Genomic DNA, 14734 nt, shown 5'->3' with positions numbered 1-14734 from the left:
TACTTGTCAAATAAATAAATAAGAATCTTAAAAAAATTAGCAAAATTTTCTGTAACTATTTCACTAAATAGATCTTCTAGTCCATTCTTTCTTTCCATGTCTTCAGGAACTCCTAAGATTTTTATGTTGGGTCGTTTGATAGTATCCCATAAATCTCCAACAGTGTTTTTTAGTTTTCTAATTTTTTCTTTTTTTGGGGGGGGGGTCTGACTGTAAAATTTCTAGAGATTGTGTTCTGACTCAGATATCCTTTCTTCTGCCTCATCGAGTCTTTTGTTAAGGCTTTCCACCACATTTTTTATTTGTTTTATTGAATTCTTCATTTCCAATATTTCATTATGGTTTCTCTTTAAAATCTCAATTTCATTGGAAAGGTTTTCATTCTTGTTATGTATGCATTTCTTTAGTTCATGGATTCGCTTCTGATTGCTTCTAAGTAATCCTACGATCAAGATTTTGAATTCTGTTTCTGGCATTTCGTCAGTCTCTTCATCTTCACATTCTTGTTTTGAAGTGTTTTGTCTTTTGGGCCCATTGTGTTATTTTCCTTATTCTTATTTCTGAATTGCTGAATTTTTTTTTTGTTTAAATATTTTATTTGAGAGGTAGAGTTACAGACAGTGAGAAGGAGAGACAGAGAGAAAGATCTTCCTTCCATTTGTTCACTCTCCAAATGGCAGCACCGGCTGGAGCTGAGCCAATCTGAAGCAGGAGCCAGGAGCTTCCTCTAGGTCTTCCCACGTGGGTACAGGGGCCCAAGGACCTGGGCCATCTTCCACTGCTATCCCAGCCCGTAGCAGAGAGCTGGATTGGAAGTGGAGCAACTGGGACTAGAATCGGTTCCCATATGGGATGCTGGAACCACAGGCAGAGGATTAACCTACTGCACCACGGCTGTGGTCCGAATTGCTGAATTTATTATTAGGCAATTATAGAGTTACTTATTGTTTTTTTTTTTCACCTGTGATGGCTTTTTCTTTGGACTATGCCTCTGTGACTTAGTGGAGTGCCTGCTCTTTTAATACCCAGACGTGTGTGCTTGGTGTGGTCAGGGAGCTCTGCTCAGTGCTCCAGGATGAGGGGAGTGTCCAAGGAGACATGTAAGTTGGATGTGGTAACTCACTCTCTCTCTCTGTCTCTCTCTCTTAATCAGAGGGGAGGTTTGTTCTGCTGTGTTCTGGTATTCTCATACTCACCTCTCCTCAGAGACCAGTGCCTGGGTGCTAGCCCCAGTGGGTACAGTATTTGTCCACACTGCCAAAAGAACCACACATAGGATCTGTGCATTTGTCAGTGTGAGCATGAATCCTGCAGCAGTAACCCTCACCAGCGATCAGGGAGACCCGAGTGTTTGGAGGCACCCACAGTGACTGCGCAAAGTCCCAGCCACACCCTGAGCCCTCCTACACAGCCAGCATGTATTCACAATTCCAGCACACAAGGCTCCCACAGTGAAGAGCACCCAGCCCCCTGTCAGTTCACCCAGCCAGACTGAGGCTACAACTGTGGCCTGAGCTGGGCCGATCTGAAGCCAGGAGCCAGGAGCTTCCTCCGGGTCTCCCATGTGGGTGCAGGGGCCCAAGGACCTGGGCCATCCTCCACTGCCTTCCCTGGCCATAACAGAGAGCCAGATTGGAAGTGTAGCAGCTGGGACCAGAAGTGGCACCCATATGGGATGCCAGCACCTCAGGCCAGGGCATTAACCCACTACGCTACAGTGCTGGCCCCAAGTCTGTCTTTTTAAACTTCCCTTTCTATTTAGCTTTTTTTTTTTTTTTTGACAGGCAGAGTGGACAGTGAGAGAGAGAGACAGAGAGAAAGGTCTTCCTTTGCCGTTGGTTCACCCTCCAATGGCCGCCGCGGCCGGTGCGCTGCGGCCGGCGCACCGTGCTGATCCGATGGCAGGAGCCAGGTACTTCTCCTGGTCTCCCATGGGTGCAGGGCCCAAGCCCTTGGGCCATCCTCCACTGCACTTTGGGCCACAGCAGAGAGCTGGCCTGGAAGAGGGGCAACCGGGACAGAATCCGGCGCCCTGACCGGGACTAGAACCCCGTGTGCCGGCGCTGCTAGGTGGAGGATTAGCCTAGTGAGCCGTGGTGCTGGCCTCTATTTAGCTTTGAGGAGCCTTCAAGTTATCTCACTTAGTCCAGTGAGCTTGACAGAACTCCACATCAGTTCTGGACTGACTCAGCCCCCAGCTTTGAGAATTTTGTGTGGAGGGAGACAGTTTTCAGGAATGGAGTAGGGATGATAGGAGCATCAGAGGCTTGGAGCCGTCTCAGGAAATCTCCTAAATGAGGCAGATAGGGTCAGAAAAATGGCCTGGACCCTACATGTTGGATTGGTCACTGCCTTAGATGTTACAAGACGTAAAATATCAGACAGGTAATGCTAGGAAGCTCGTGTTTGGGCTGGAACCTGGAGAGTATGATCTTTCCTGATTCCGGAAGGCGAGAGAAAAGCATTGCATCCTGAGCAATAGAGTAGAGAAGAAGAGGCAGACATGCAAGAAACAAGTGTAATATAGAATACACTCGACACGGTGATGCACCATGTACAGCAAAGGATGGAAAGATCATTCTTTCTGGGGCTACAGGGAGGGGAAGAGGGCCAGGGAGAGCCTCACAGGAGAGGTCACTGGAGCGGTAGTGGTGGAGGGAGGACTGAGGAGCAGAAGAGATGCAGGTGGGAGAGCTCAGAGGAGAGGTCACTGGAGCGGTAGTGGTGGAGGGAGGACTGAGGAGCAGTAGCAGAGATGCAGGTGGGAGAGCTCAGCGGAGAGGTCACTGGAGCTGTAGTGGTGGAGGGAGGACTGAGGAGGAGCAGAGATGCAGGTGGGAGAGCTCAGAGGAGAGGTCACTGGAGCGGTAATGGTGGAGGGAGGACTGAGGAGCAGTAGCAGAGATGCAGGTGGGAGAGCTCAGTGGAGAGGTCACTGGAGCGGTAGTGGTGGAGGGAGGACTGAGGAGGAGCAGAAGAGATGCAGGTGGACAGCTGGCCATTTCCTGGTGCCTGTCAGTGCTTGGTTCTACTCAGAATGCAGTCCTGAGGCCCGTGTTTTCCCTAGCTTAGCTCACCAGCCCTGGCTACAGACATCTCGGCTGCAGCCTTCTTTCTCTCCTTCCCTCCCTTCCCCCTTCACTCCATCCCTTCTCCTACTTTCTTCTTCTCTCCCTTCTCCCTTTCTTCTTGTTTCCATTTTAAAAAAATCTCTTCCATCTTTTTGTTTTAAGAAAAGGGATTTGGGGGCTGGCACTGTAGCATAGTAGGCTAAACCTCTGCCTGTGGTGCCAGCATCCCATCTGGGCACTGGTTCGTGTCCTGGCTGCTCCTCTTCCTATCCAACTCCGCTTATGGCCTGGGAAAGCAGTGGAAGATGGGCCAAGTGCTTGGGATCCTGTACCAGGGTGGGAGACCCAGAAGAAGGTCCTGGCTCCTGCCTTCAGATCCACCCAGCTCTGGCTGTTGCAGCCATTTAGGGTTTGAACCAGCAGATGGAAAACCTCTCCCTCTCTCAGTCTGTCACTCTGCCCCTCAAATAAATAAATAAATCTTTCCCAAAAAAGGTATTTATATGTGAATAAGTTATGATTCAGTAGCAACTATATGAGTTTTTTTTAAAAGATTTATTTATTTGAAACTAAAAGTTACAGAGAGGGAGAGGTATAGACAAAGAAAGAGAGAAGAGAAGTCTTTCATCTCTGGTTCACTCCCCAAATGGCCACAAAGGCCAAGGCTGGGTCAGGTTGAAGCCAGGAGCCAGGAGCTTCTTCTGGGTCTTCCACATGATTGCAGGGGCCCAAGGACTTGGGCCATCTTCTGCTGCTTTACCAGGTACATTAACAGGGAGCTGGATTGGAAGTGGAGCAGTCAGGGCTTGAACTGGTACCCATATGGGATGCCGGGGCTACAGGCCATGACTTAACCCACTTCACCACAGTGCCGGCCCTATGAGGTTTTTTTTTTTTTTTTTAATGGGCAAAAGTGTTGTTGATAAAACAGACTCTGTGCTTTTGAAAGAAACATTTGTTGTTACTTAGAATTGCATATTGTATGCCTTACTCTTTGTCTGGCAATCTCCTCTTAGGTGGCAGAACTGCTGCTGTTGAACGGAGCCAACCCGTTACATAGGAATGACAGCGGGAAGTGTGCGTTGGATGAGGCCAGGGATATAAATATGCATCGACTCCTTCAGAGATATGTTCCTAAACTTAAGAAATGCCTTAGGTCAGGTAAGATCCAGCTGCCCATTTGTAGGTGGGCATCGTGTCAGTGACTTGGAATTATACCAGTCATATCTGTTTTCCTCATGAGTTTTGAGAAAATCCATGCAGTGGTGTCTTTGCTGTTGTAATGAAGTGCAGTGACTTGCTTGTAAATGCACAAAATGAAAGAACTCTAAAAGAAAAAGAAACTAGTATTTCTCCAAGTTGTGAATTACAGACCGAGGAGAAACTTCATAAACTCCTGGTTTTTCCATGCATCACTGACTGGAGAATGTGATATGATGTGAATTATGTCAGGTTGTTTCCTTTTCATTGAGTGTGGCCAGGACTATTTTTCTTCCCTCAGAATCTTTTCTTAGGGCTTTCATTTTGCCTTTCCATCTATAAGACTATCAAATTGATCCACAGAAAAGCTTAATCTGTAGTTAGCAATGAATTATATTATATAAAAATGGTTGAAGTAATGGCACATCCTTTATACTCTCTTTGGTGCATCTGTTAGACTTGTTGGAAACATCACAACATTCTCCTCAGAACCCTGCTGTGGCCCTCCCCTTAACTTAAAAGAAAAGCCAGAAACCTTATAGTTGCCTACAAGTTACCCAATGAGTTGACCACCAACTGGGTGACCCATTCTGCAAGCCCTGATCTCCTTGCCCTTCAGACAGGCCTCCTTGACCTCATAGTCTCAGTTCAAATGCCACCTTCTTGATCAGGCCTGGCCACACTATTTAATGCTTCTGCTGCCCCCTTCAGCTCTCATTAGATGAGCTACCTCCTGTGGGGAGCAAACCGGACTAGACTGAGTTACTGGAATTAAGACTTATTCTATGCATCTGCTCTCCCACAATATGGCGCTGGGAGAGAAGTAAACAGCTTCCGCACAGCTGCCTCCAGTTCAACCAATAAACTGTAGGACTTGCTCCTGATTGGAGGAGAGCAGCGTACTCGGCATGTGGGCAGCCGAGTTGGGATTGGCGGAGGAGGACTATAAAGGAGGAGAGAGACGGCATGCACCGGGAACATCTAAGGGGAACACCTAAGGGGAACACCTGTGCAGCCCCCGAGAAGAGCCGGCCGGCGGTGTGCCGCTCCCCTGTGGAAGTGGGGAAAGCGGCCAGGGGGAACCGCCCTTCCACGGAGGTGGAAGGGATAGTAGCCAACCCGGGAAGAACCAGCAGCAAACCCGGGGAGGGCCGAGCAGACGAAAGAACAGCGCAGGGTCCTGTGTTGCTCCTCCACGAAGAGGGGGAGCGACAACCTCCTTCCATTTAACAACTGCCCTAATAATTGGCAGCTTGGAATAGAGAAGTAGGCATGTGTTATCTCACAGTGTCTCTGAGGGTCAGAAATCTGAGTGTTTGGTGCAGTGATTCTGGATCAGAGTCTCTCATGGTTGCAGTCATCTCAAAGCTCCGCCATGGCAAGAAAACTCAGCTTCAGTTTCACCCCTGTGCCTCGTCAGCTTCAGTGCCCTGCTGCTTGTTGGCGGAGACGTGGTTACTCCCCACACGAGCTGTTTCATAGGGCATCTCACACTGCTCCAGCCAGCTGAGGGCAGGAAGGTGGCCCAGACAAACCTTTAAGTTACTTGTTTATTTGAGAAACAGAGAGCTAATATCCACTAGGGTGCTTCCCAGAATTCACAAAATTCCTGAGCTGAGCCAGAGGTTGAAACCAGGAGCTGGGAGCTCAATCTAGGTATCTCATGGAGGTGACATGAACCCAATTACTTGAGCCATTACTACTGCTTCGAGGGTCTGGCTTAGCAGGAACCTGGAGTCAGTTGCCAGAAGTGGGTATTGAACCCAGGCACTCTGGTATGGGACACAGGTGTCTTTAAAACAGTTTTTTTTCCTCATACTATTTGTTGATCTCTGTACTTAGTTTAGGGTTTTAATCTTATGTGTATAAAGTTCGTTGAAGTTAGATCTTAGTAGAAAATAAGGTTGGGAGTAGGAGAAGGAAGAGGAAGAAGGCTAGGAGTGCCAGTGGGAGGGAAGATGGGGTGGGAAGAATCACTGTGTTCCTAACTTTGTATTTATGAAATGCATGAAGTTTGTATACCTTAAATAAAAATTTCTGGGAAAAATTATTTATGTATTTTTAAAAAGATTTATTTATTTATTTGAAAGGCAGAGTTACAGAGCAGCAGAGGTAGAGAGAGAGAGAGAGAGAGAGAGAGATCTTCCATCCGCTGGTTCACTCTCCAGATGGCCACAGTGGCGCCGATCTGAAGGCAGGAGGCAGGAGCTTCCTTCAGGTCTTCAACACAGGTGCAGGGGCCCAAGGACCTGGGCTGTCTTCTACTGTTTTCCTAGGCCATAGCAGAGAGCTGGATCATAAGCGGAGCAGCCGGAACTCGAACCAGTGCCCATATGGGATGTCAGCATTGCAGGTGGCAGCTTTACTGCTGCACCACAGCGCTGGCAGCTATTTATTTTAAAGGGAGAGTGACAGAGAGGCAGGAGAGGGACAGAGAGACCTTTCATCCACTGGTTCACTCCCCAGCTGGCCACAACAACCAGGTCTGGGCCAGGCCAAGGCCAGGAGCCAGGAACTCCATCGTGCTCCCCCATGAGAGTGGCAGGAGCCCAAGCACTTGGGCTTTCTTCCACAGCCTTCACAGGAGCATTGGCAGGAATGCTCGATCAGAAGTGGAGCAGCTGAGACTTGAACCGGCACTCAGATATGGAATGCCAGCATTGCAAGTGGCAGAATAACCCCTTGCACCACAATGCTAGCCCCAGACAGAGGTGTTTTAACTGGCATCTTAACCCATAAGCCAAATGCCTACTGCAGAGCCAGTCTTTTCATATCCTGTCTTGGAGTGAGGTGCCACACTTCTGCTGTGTTCTGTGTTAGAAGTGAGTTGCTAAGTGTGGTCTGTACTCTGGCAGAGTGGAACGGTCTACCTTTTGAAGGGAGGGTCTCAAAGATTCTTGCATGTAGTTTGGAAGCACTTCCCGCTCACTGCAGCCCCTTGACCCGCTCTGCTTAGCCTTTTCCCATTGCACTCATTCCCTTCAGGCACATTAGACAGCTAACTCACCTTCTGTTTTCCATTTTTCCCTCCAGAATCTAAGTCCTTTGAAGGAGAGGATCTCTGTGTGGTCTACTGATGAACACTGAAAAGCCTTGCATGTAGTAGGAATTCACCAAACATTTGTTGAATCAGTGCTGTTAATCCTCTAATATGAATTCTTTTCATCCAAGCACTGTGTGTGTGCTTAATTCACTTTTATCTTTTTATTTTAAGATTCAAAGATTTATTTTATTTATTTTATTTTAAGATTCAAAGGTCGAATTACAGAGAGGCAGAGAGGGAGGGAGGGAGGGGGGAGAGAGAGAGAGAGAGAGGTCTCCCATCTGCTGGTTCACTCCCCAAATGGCTGCAATGGCTGGAGCTGGTCTGACCCAAAGCCAGGAGCCAGGAACTTCTCCAGGTCTCCCATGCAGATACAGGGGCCCAAGGAATTGGCCTATCTTCCACTGCTTTCCCAGGCTATAGCAGAGAGCTGAATTGGAAGTAGAGTAGCTGGGACTTGAACCAGTGCCCACATGGGATGCCGGCACTGCAGGCGGCAGCTTTACCTGCTACGTCACAGAGCTAGCCCCCAATTCACTTTTTTTCTATTAAAGATTTTATTTATTTATTTGAGAGATAGAGTTACAGACAATGAGAGGGAGAGACAGACAGAAAGGTCTTCCATCCACTGGTTTACTCCCCAACTGTTTGCAATGACCAGAGCTGCACCAATCTGAAGCCAGGAGCTTCTTCAGGGTCTCTACGTGGGTGCAGGGGCCCAGGGACTTGGACCATCCTGTACTGCTTTCCCAGGCTGTAGCAGAGAGCTGGCTCAGAAGAAGAGCAGCCAGGATTAGAGCCAGTGCCCATATGGGATGCCTGCACTGCAGGCAGCAGCTTTACCCACTAGGCCACAATGCCATCCCCTCCTGCATTCACTTTTCTTAAACTGTGTTGCCCCCCAAAACTTTTAAAATATTACTATCTTTAACAACCAAGACTTCTACTGTTGGAATTTCCCCTTTGTGCCTAGGAAAAGTCAGTCTGGGATTCTTTCCAGGTATGAGGTGAGTGGGCCTCTCTGCAAGTTCTGCCTGCCTTTTTTTTTTTTTTTTTTAAAAAAAAGATTTACTTGAAAGCCAAAGTTACACAGAGAGAGAAAGAAAGAGAGAGAGAGAGAGAGAGAGAGAGAGAGATCTTCCATCCGCTGGTTCACTCCTCAGTTGGCCGCAACAGCTGGAGCTGTGCCTATCTGAAGCCAGGAGCCAGGAGCTTCTTCTGGGTCTCCCATGCAGGTGCAGGGGCCCAAGGGCTTGGGCAATCTACTGCTTTCCCAGGCCATAGCAGAGACCTGGATCGGAAGTGGAGCAGCTGATACACGAACCAATGCCAAAAGAGGTTCTGGCACTGCAGGTGGAGGCTTTACCCACTATGCCACAGCGTCGGCCCCCTAAATTCTACTTTTCTTTCCCGGCAGAGTCAAAAGTGGGCTGGCAGAGGAAAGTCTTCTTTGCTTAAAGCTCTGTGTCATACTGCCATGACTTTGGCGTCTGTTCCTGGATACAACTGTAAGCTGTGCCTCTGGTGTAGTTCCCGGATACAGCTGCAGGGGAGCAGTCACAGCCGTGCCTCTGGTGTAGTTCCTGGACACAGCTGTAGGGGAGCAGTCATACAGCCGGGCCTCTGGTGTAGTTCCTGGACATAGCTGTAGGGGAGCAGTCATACAGCCGTGCCTCTGGTGTAGTTCCTGGATAAAGCTGTAGGGGAGCAGTCATACAGCCGTGCCTCTGGTGTAGTTCCTGGATAAAGCTGTGGGGGAGCAGTCATACAGCCGTGCCTCTGGTGTAGTTCCTGGATAAAGCTGTAGGGGAGCAGTCATACAGCCGTGCCTCTGGTGTAGTTCCTGGACATAGCTGTAGGGGAGCAGTCATACAGCCGTGCCTCTGGTGTAGTCCCTGGATAAAGCTGTAGGGGAGCAGTCATACAGCCATGCCTCTGGTGTAGTTCCTGGACACAGCTGTGGGGGAGCAGTCATACAGCCATGCCTCTGGTGTAGTTCCTGGACATAGCTGTAGGGGAGCAGTCATACAGCCGTGCCTCTGGTGTAGTTCCTGGATAAAGCTGTAGGGGAGCAGTCATACAGCCATGCCTCTGGTGTCAGTTCCTGGATAAAGCTGTAGGGGAGCAGTCATACAGCTGTGCCTCTGCTGTCAGTTCCTGGATAAAGCTGTAGGGGAGCAGTCATACAGCCGTGCCTCTGGTGTAGTTCCTGGACACAGCTGTAGGGGAGCAGTCATACAGCCGTGCCTCTGGTGTAGTTCCTGGACACAATTGTAGGGGAGCAGTCATACAGCCGTGCCTCTGGTGTAGTTCCTGGATACAGCTGTGGGGGAGCAGTCATACAGCCGTGCCTCTGGTGTAGTTCCTGGACACAGCTGTAGGGGAGCAGTCATACAGCCGTGCCTCTGGTGTAGTTCCTGGACACAGCTGTAGGGGAGCAGTCATACAGCCGTGCCTCTGGTGTCAGTTCCCAGATACAGCTGTAAGGGGAACACTTGTACAGCCAGGTGTCCCTCTGATGTCAGTTCCTTAATATAGCTTTCAGTGTTCTGTTAAGAATTCTTTGGGGCAACCAGTCCACTTAAGGCAGCAACAGGAGTTTGTTGGCAGAGCAGCTGAAGAATTAAAGGAAAAGCTGCAGATTCAGGACTTGGAAGCTTCAGTGGTGCAAACAGCTCCAGGGGTCTGGCAGCAGGAACCAGCTGGGCTCTCTTTTAGAGGGCTGCTGCCAGGATAGACATGAGCAGGCAGTGCACAGATGCCCACTCAGCAACACCACGAGGATTTATTATTCGAAGAGATTCATTCATTCTTTCATGGATTGCTATGTCAGGTACTATCAGAGTACTTCACAATGTTCGTGGAAAATGAAATTATTTTGGTGAAATTTTTTTGAAATTCATGGAGTTTTTTCATAGTATGTTTCCATGAACTTTTTGAGGTACCCTTGTGTATAGCACTAAAACCTAACAATACATGAGTGACAAACATATAGGAACCAAAACAGCGGGATAAAGAAACGCTCAGGCCTGCGAGGTTAAAAATGTGTAACTCAGGCCTCTCCGTGTCCACGAGGATAATAGGACAGATGTTAAGTATATGTCATGGTTAATGATTGAGTGTCAGCACAAACCCTTTGACAAGTCTATGAGGGAAGATCTTTTCCTGATATAAGTGATTGTAAATGAAATTCAAAGTACACCCCCTTCTGAAATGGGTTCTGTTGAATATAAGAGTTATTCCAGTTATGGTCCGGTGCATCTGCTACTGAAAATTAAGTGCAGTACAGCAATCTGACTGTAAGGTAGTGAGACTGTTTTTCCTTTTTGGCTAATGGATCCATTTTCTTATTTTAGAGCCATTTATTTATAAACATTTACTTGATCAAGAAATACAGTTGTTTGAATGCCATTAATTAAAGACTAGGATCTGGATCAAAATACCCTACCTTTATAATAAAGAGAGAACATCATTGATAATTAAAGGCCACTCGGGGGCAGTTAATTAATGGTCCTTTAGTGCAAAATACTTTCTTCTAAGTACCCAAGTTGCACCAGAAGATGAGAGACTGACAGTGTCTTGTTGAAGTCAGGTCTGTAAAAACACATTGAATAGGTTATTAAAACAGTAATATTTCCATTTCAAACTATATGAAAAAATGACCAGTAAGATATCCAGTTTGAGGTAAAAATATGTATTTTAATTTTTACCTTGAAGATCTGCCTTGTTGCCTGAGTCTCTATGATGATATGCATTGCACACTCTTTTGGGAGTGATTTCTTCAGCATTCTTTCCCTTACTCCAAGTCCAGGCTGCTGCTCACCATTGCCCACTTCTAACCTATCCCTGTCTAAGGGAGTTCTTTGTTGGGAAGAAGTCCTAAACCTTTCTCCTTAGGACTCAGCTCTCCATCTCCCTTTGTCAGAAAAGTTGCTAATCTAAGTTGCATTATCATGCCTCCCCAGATGGTTCGTATATTTCTTAAGGTTGAATTTCACGGTGCGCCGGCTGCAGCACGCCATTGGAGGGTGAACCAACGGTAAAGGAATACCTTTCTCTCTCTCTCTCTCTCACTGTCCACTCTGCCTGTCAAAAATAAAAAATAAAATAAAAAAGGTTGAACTTTCAAATTAGCTGCCTTTAATGTAAATATAAACTACCTAAAGAATATCTATATACTTACACAGAGTATTTTTTTTTAACTCTAATGGAAGAGCTTTTAATTATGGGAAAGGGGGGTAAAGATCTTCCTCGTATAAAATATCTTTGCTGCTTTTCAGTCTTCCACTGAAATAGGGCTACTTTGGTGTAGGACCAGGGTTCATCTCAATAATTGTGCAGCCATGGGTAAATTAGCATCCCTAGTTTTCTCGTCTATAAGTTTGGGTTTGCAATACCTACTTAACCTACGAGCTTATCTTTGGGATTGTTGGTGTGAGGCCTGGAGTTAATGTCTGTGAAGTACCTGAGCACAGTCCTTGTATCTGACGAGCATCAGGAGATAGGAAAGGAATACAGACACACCGCCCAAACTCACCCCTTCAGAGTCTGTGCCTTGGAGCTGGCGTTGTGGCAGAGTGGGTTAGGCGATTGCTACCTGCAATGCCAGCATGTGTACGCTGGTTCAAGTCCCAGCTTCTCCCTTCTCCACTTCTGGTCCAGCTCCCTGCTAGTGTGCCTGGGAAAACAACAGAGCTTGGCCCAAGTGCTTGAGCCCCTGCAGCCCTCCCTCTCCCCACTCCTCTTACCCACTCACCCCCATAACTCTGCCTTTCAAATAAATAAATCTTTTATTAAAAGGGGGATGCTGGCATTGCAGGCAGCAGCTGCCTACCCAGTATGCCACAGCGCTGGCTCCCAGGCGCAGACTCGGAAGGGTGAGTTCGGCTGGTGTGTCTCTATTCCTTTCCCTATCACTGCTCAAGTACTTCACAGACATTAACTCCAGTTCTCACACCAACAATCCCAAAGATAAGCAGGTAGGTAAGTAGGTATTACAAACCCAAATATATAGACGAGAAAACTAGGGATGTTAATCCATGGCTGCACAATTACTGAGATGAACCCTGGTCCTACATCAAAGTAGCCCTATTTCACTGGAAGACTGAAAAGCAGCAAAGATCCTTGTACGAGGAAGATCTTTACTCACCACTCCCGTTATTAAAGGCTCTTCACTGGAGTTAAATACTCAGTGTAAGTGTATAGATACTCTTTGAGTGGATTATACTTACGTTAAAGGAAGCTCATTTGAAAAGTTCAAACTTGGGCTGGCGCCGCGGCTCACTAGGCTAATCCTCCGTCTTGCGGCGCCGGCACACCGGGTTCTAGTCCTGGTTGGGGCGCTGGATTCTGTCCCAGTTGTCCCTCTTCCAGCCCAGCTCTCTGCTGTGGCCTGGGAGTGCAGTGGAGGATGGCCCAAGTGCCTGGGCCCTGTACCCACGGGAGACCAGGAGAAGCACCTGACTCCTGCCATCGGATCAGCGCAGTGCGCCGGCTGCAGCGCGCCAGCCGTGGCGGCCATTGGAGGGTGAACCAACGGCAAAAGGAAGACCTTTCTCTCTGTCTCTCTCTCTCACTGTCCACTCTGCCTGTCAAAAAAAAATAATAATAAAAGTTCAGACTTGGGGCTAGCGCTGTGGTGCAGCAGGTTAAAGCTCTGGCCTGAAGCACCAGCATCCCATATGGGTGCCGGTTCTAGTCCCGGCTGCTCCTCTTCCAATCCAGCTCTCTACTGTGGTCTAGTTTTGCAGTGGAAGATGGCCCAAGTCCTTGGGCTCCTGCACCATGTGGGAGACCCGAAAGAAGCTCCTGGCTCCTGGCTTCGGTTCAGTGCAGCTCCGCCGTTTTGGCCATCTGGGGAGTGAACCAGTGGATGGAAGACCTCTCTCTGTCTATACCTCTCTCTGTAACTCTGTCTTGCAAATAAATAAAATAAATCTTAAAAAAAAAGAAAGTTCAAACTTAAGAAATACTGTTTTGAAAAAAATTTTATTTATTTATTTGAGAGTTACACAGAGAGAGAAAGAGATCTTTCATCTGCCAGTTTACTCTCCCCAACCCCACAAATGGCTGCAACAGCTAGGACTGAGTCAGGCTGAATCCAGGAGCCAGGAGCTTCTTCTGGATCTTGCACATGGATGGTAGGGGCCCAAGCACTGGGTCATCTTCTGCTACTTTCCCAGGCACATTCACAGGGCGCTGGATCAAAAGTGGAGCAGCCAGGTCTGGAACCGCACCCATATGGGATCTGGTGTCACAGGTGGTGACTTTATCCACTACGCCACAACACTAGCCTCTCAAATAAGTAAATAAATCTTAAAAAAAATTAAGCAGTTAAGCGAATGGAATCTCCGAGTGGGGAATGTTGTAGGCAGGCATATAGGATAAAATTGATCAGGTTTGTGAGCTTGAAGAACATGCCTTCCCCACACCCCTGTGTGACCTCATGCCCCTACCTGGCCACACCTTTGTGCCCACCGGCCAATCAGGTTAATTAACCACCCATTTTGGAAGTGGATTAAAGGCCTGGGACATGGTGGGCCCAGCCCTTTTGGCCCCTTTTTGGCCTTTTGCCATCGTGGGCCCTTGATGCCCTGTGCCTCCAGGGCATGTGGCCTTTGGGCCACTTGCCCCATGCTTCCTGGCCTGCATGCTCCTCCACGTGGCTGGCTCCTGGTCGGTATGAATCCAGACTTCCCTCTCTCTTTCAGATAGGACCCTCACTCCTTTGCATTTCTCACTGAATAAAAAGCTTAAAACTTAAAAAAAAAAAAAAAACAGTCTGTGCCTATGTTAGTTAGTGATCACATTTAAAACTGTAGTGGCTTAAACTGAGAGGAAATGGATGTCCCTTCTTTGATTCAAGTTTCTCTTAGGGACCAGCAGGATGATTCCTGGAAAATGCTGTTTTTGTATTCTTTCATTGGAGAGCCAAGGTTTAGAGAAGGCACTGTGTCTTTTACACTCTTGTGTAGCAACACCATTAGCAGTGGTAGTGGTAATGGGGCCCTTCCCGTGCCCCAGGAACACTGCTGAACTCTCTGCAGGGTTCTATCGTTTAGTCGTCACAGCAGTTGTATAGATAGGCCTGTTATGAGCGTACATCAGTGGACATTTCATGGAGGCAGAGACATAAAACTTGCCCACCTTCACCTAGCTGGAAAGCACTTAAGTGACTCTGAAACTGCGCCTAGCCCCTCTGACAGAGGAAGGCTCCTCTCTTGATGCAGCTGAAGTGAATCAGTTCCTGTGCTGTGCTGTGTGCATCAGTTTGATTGCTATCATGAAAGCTACTCACAAGAAAGAAGTTGGGCCGGCGCCACGGCTCAATAGGCATATCCTCTGCCTGTGGCGCCAGCACCCCGGGTTCTAGTTTCAGTCGGGGCACCAGATTCTGTCCTGGTTGCCCCTCTTCCAGGCC

At 47.9% G+C, this 14734-nt stretch overlaps 1 protein-coding gene across 6 annotated transcripts in view; it reads left to right on the top strand.

Moving 5' to 3' along the window:
• The window catches only part of ANKRD31 (ankyrin repeat domain 31), a 160871-nt gene that overhangs the window by 65273 nt on the left and 80864 nt on the right, over nt 1-14734 (top strand). For all 6 annotated transcript variants that reach the window (XM_051838690.3, XM_051838691.3, XM_070056272.2 and 3 more), the window contains one exon: nt 4088-4232. In XM_051838690.3, coding sequence (XP_051694650.3) covers nt 4088-4232 — 145 coding nt within the window. The remainder of the gene's footprint in view (nt 1-4087; nt 4233-14734) is intronic.

Source organism: Oryctolagus cuniculus, chromosome 14 (genome assembly GCF_051225735.1).
Source record: "Oryctolagus cuniculus isolate XC-2025 breed Fujian yellow rabbit chromosome 14, ASM5122573v1, whole genome shotgun sequence".
Lineage (NCBI taxonomy): Eukaryota > Metazoa > Chordata > Mammalia > Lagomorpha > Leporidae > Oryctolagus > Oryctolagus cuniculus.
The sequence above is the reverse complement of the archived record's forward strand: the minus strand, read 5'-3'. Positions and strand labels throughout refer to the sequence as shown.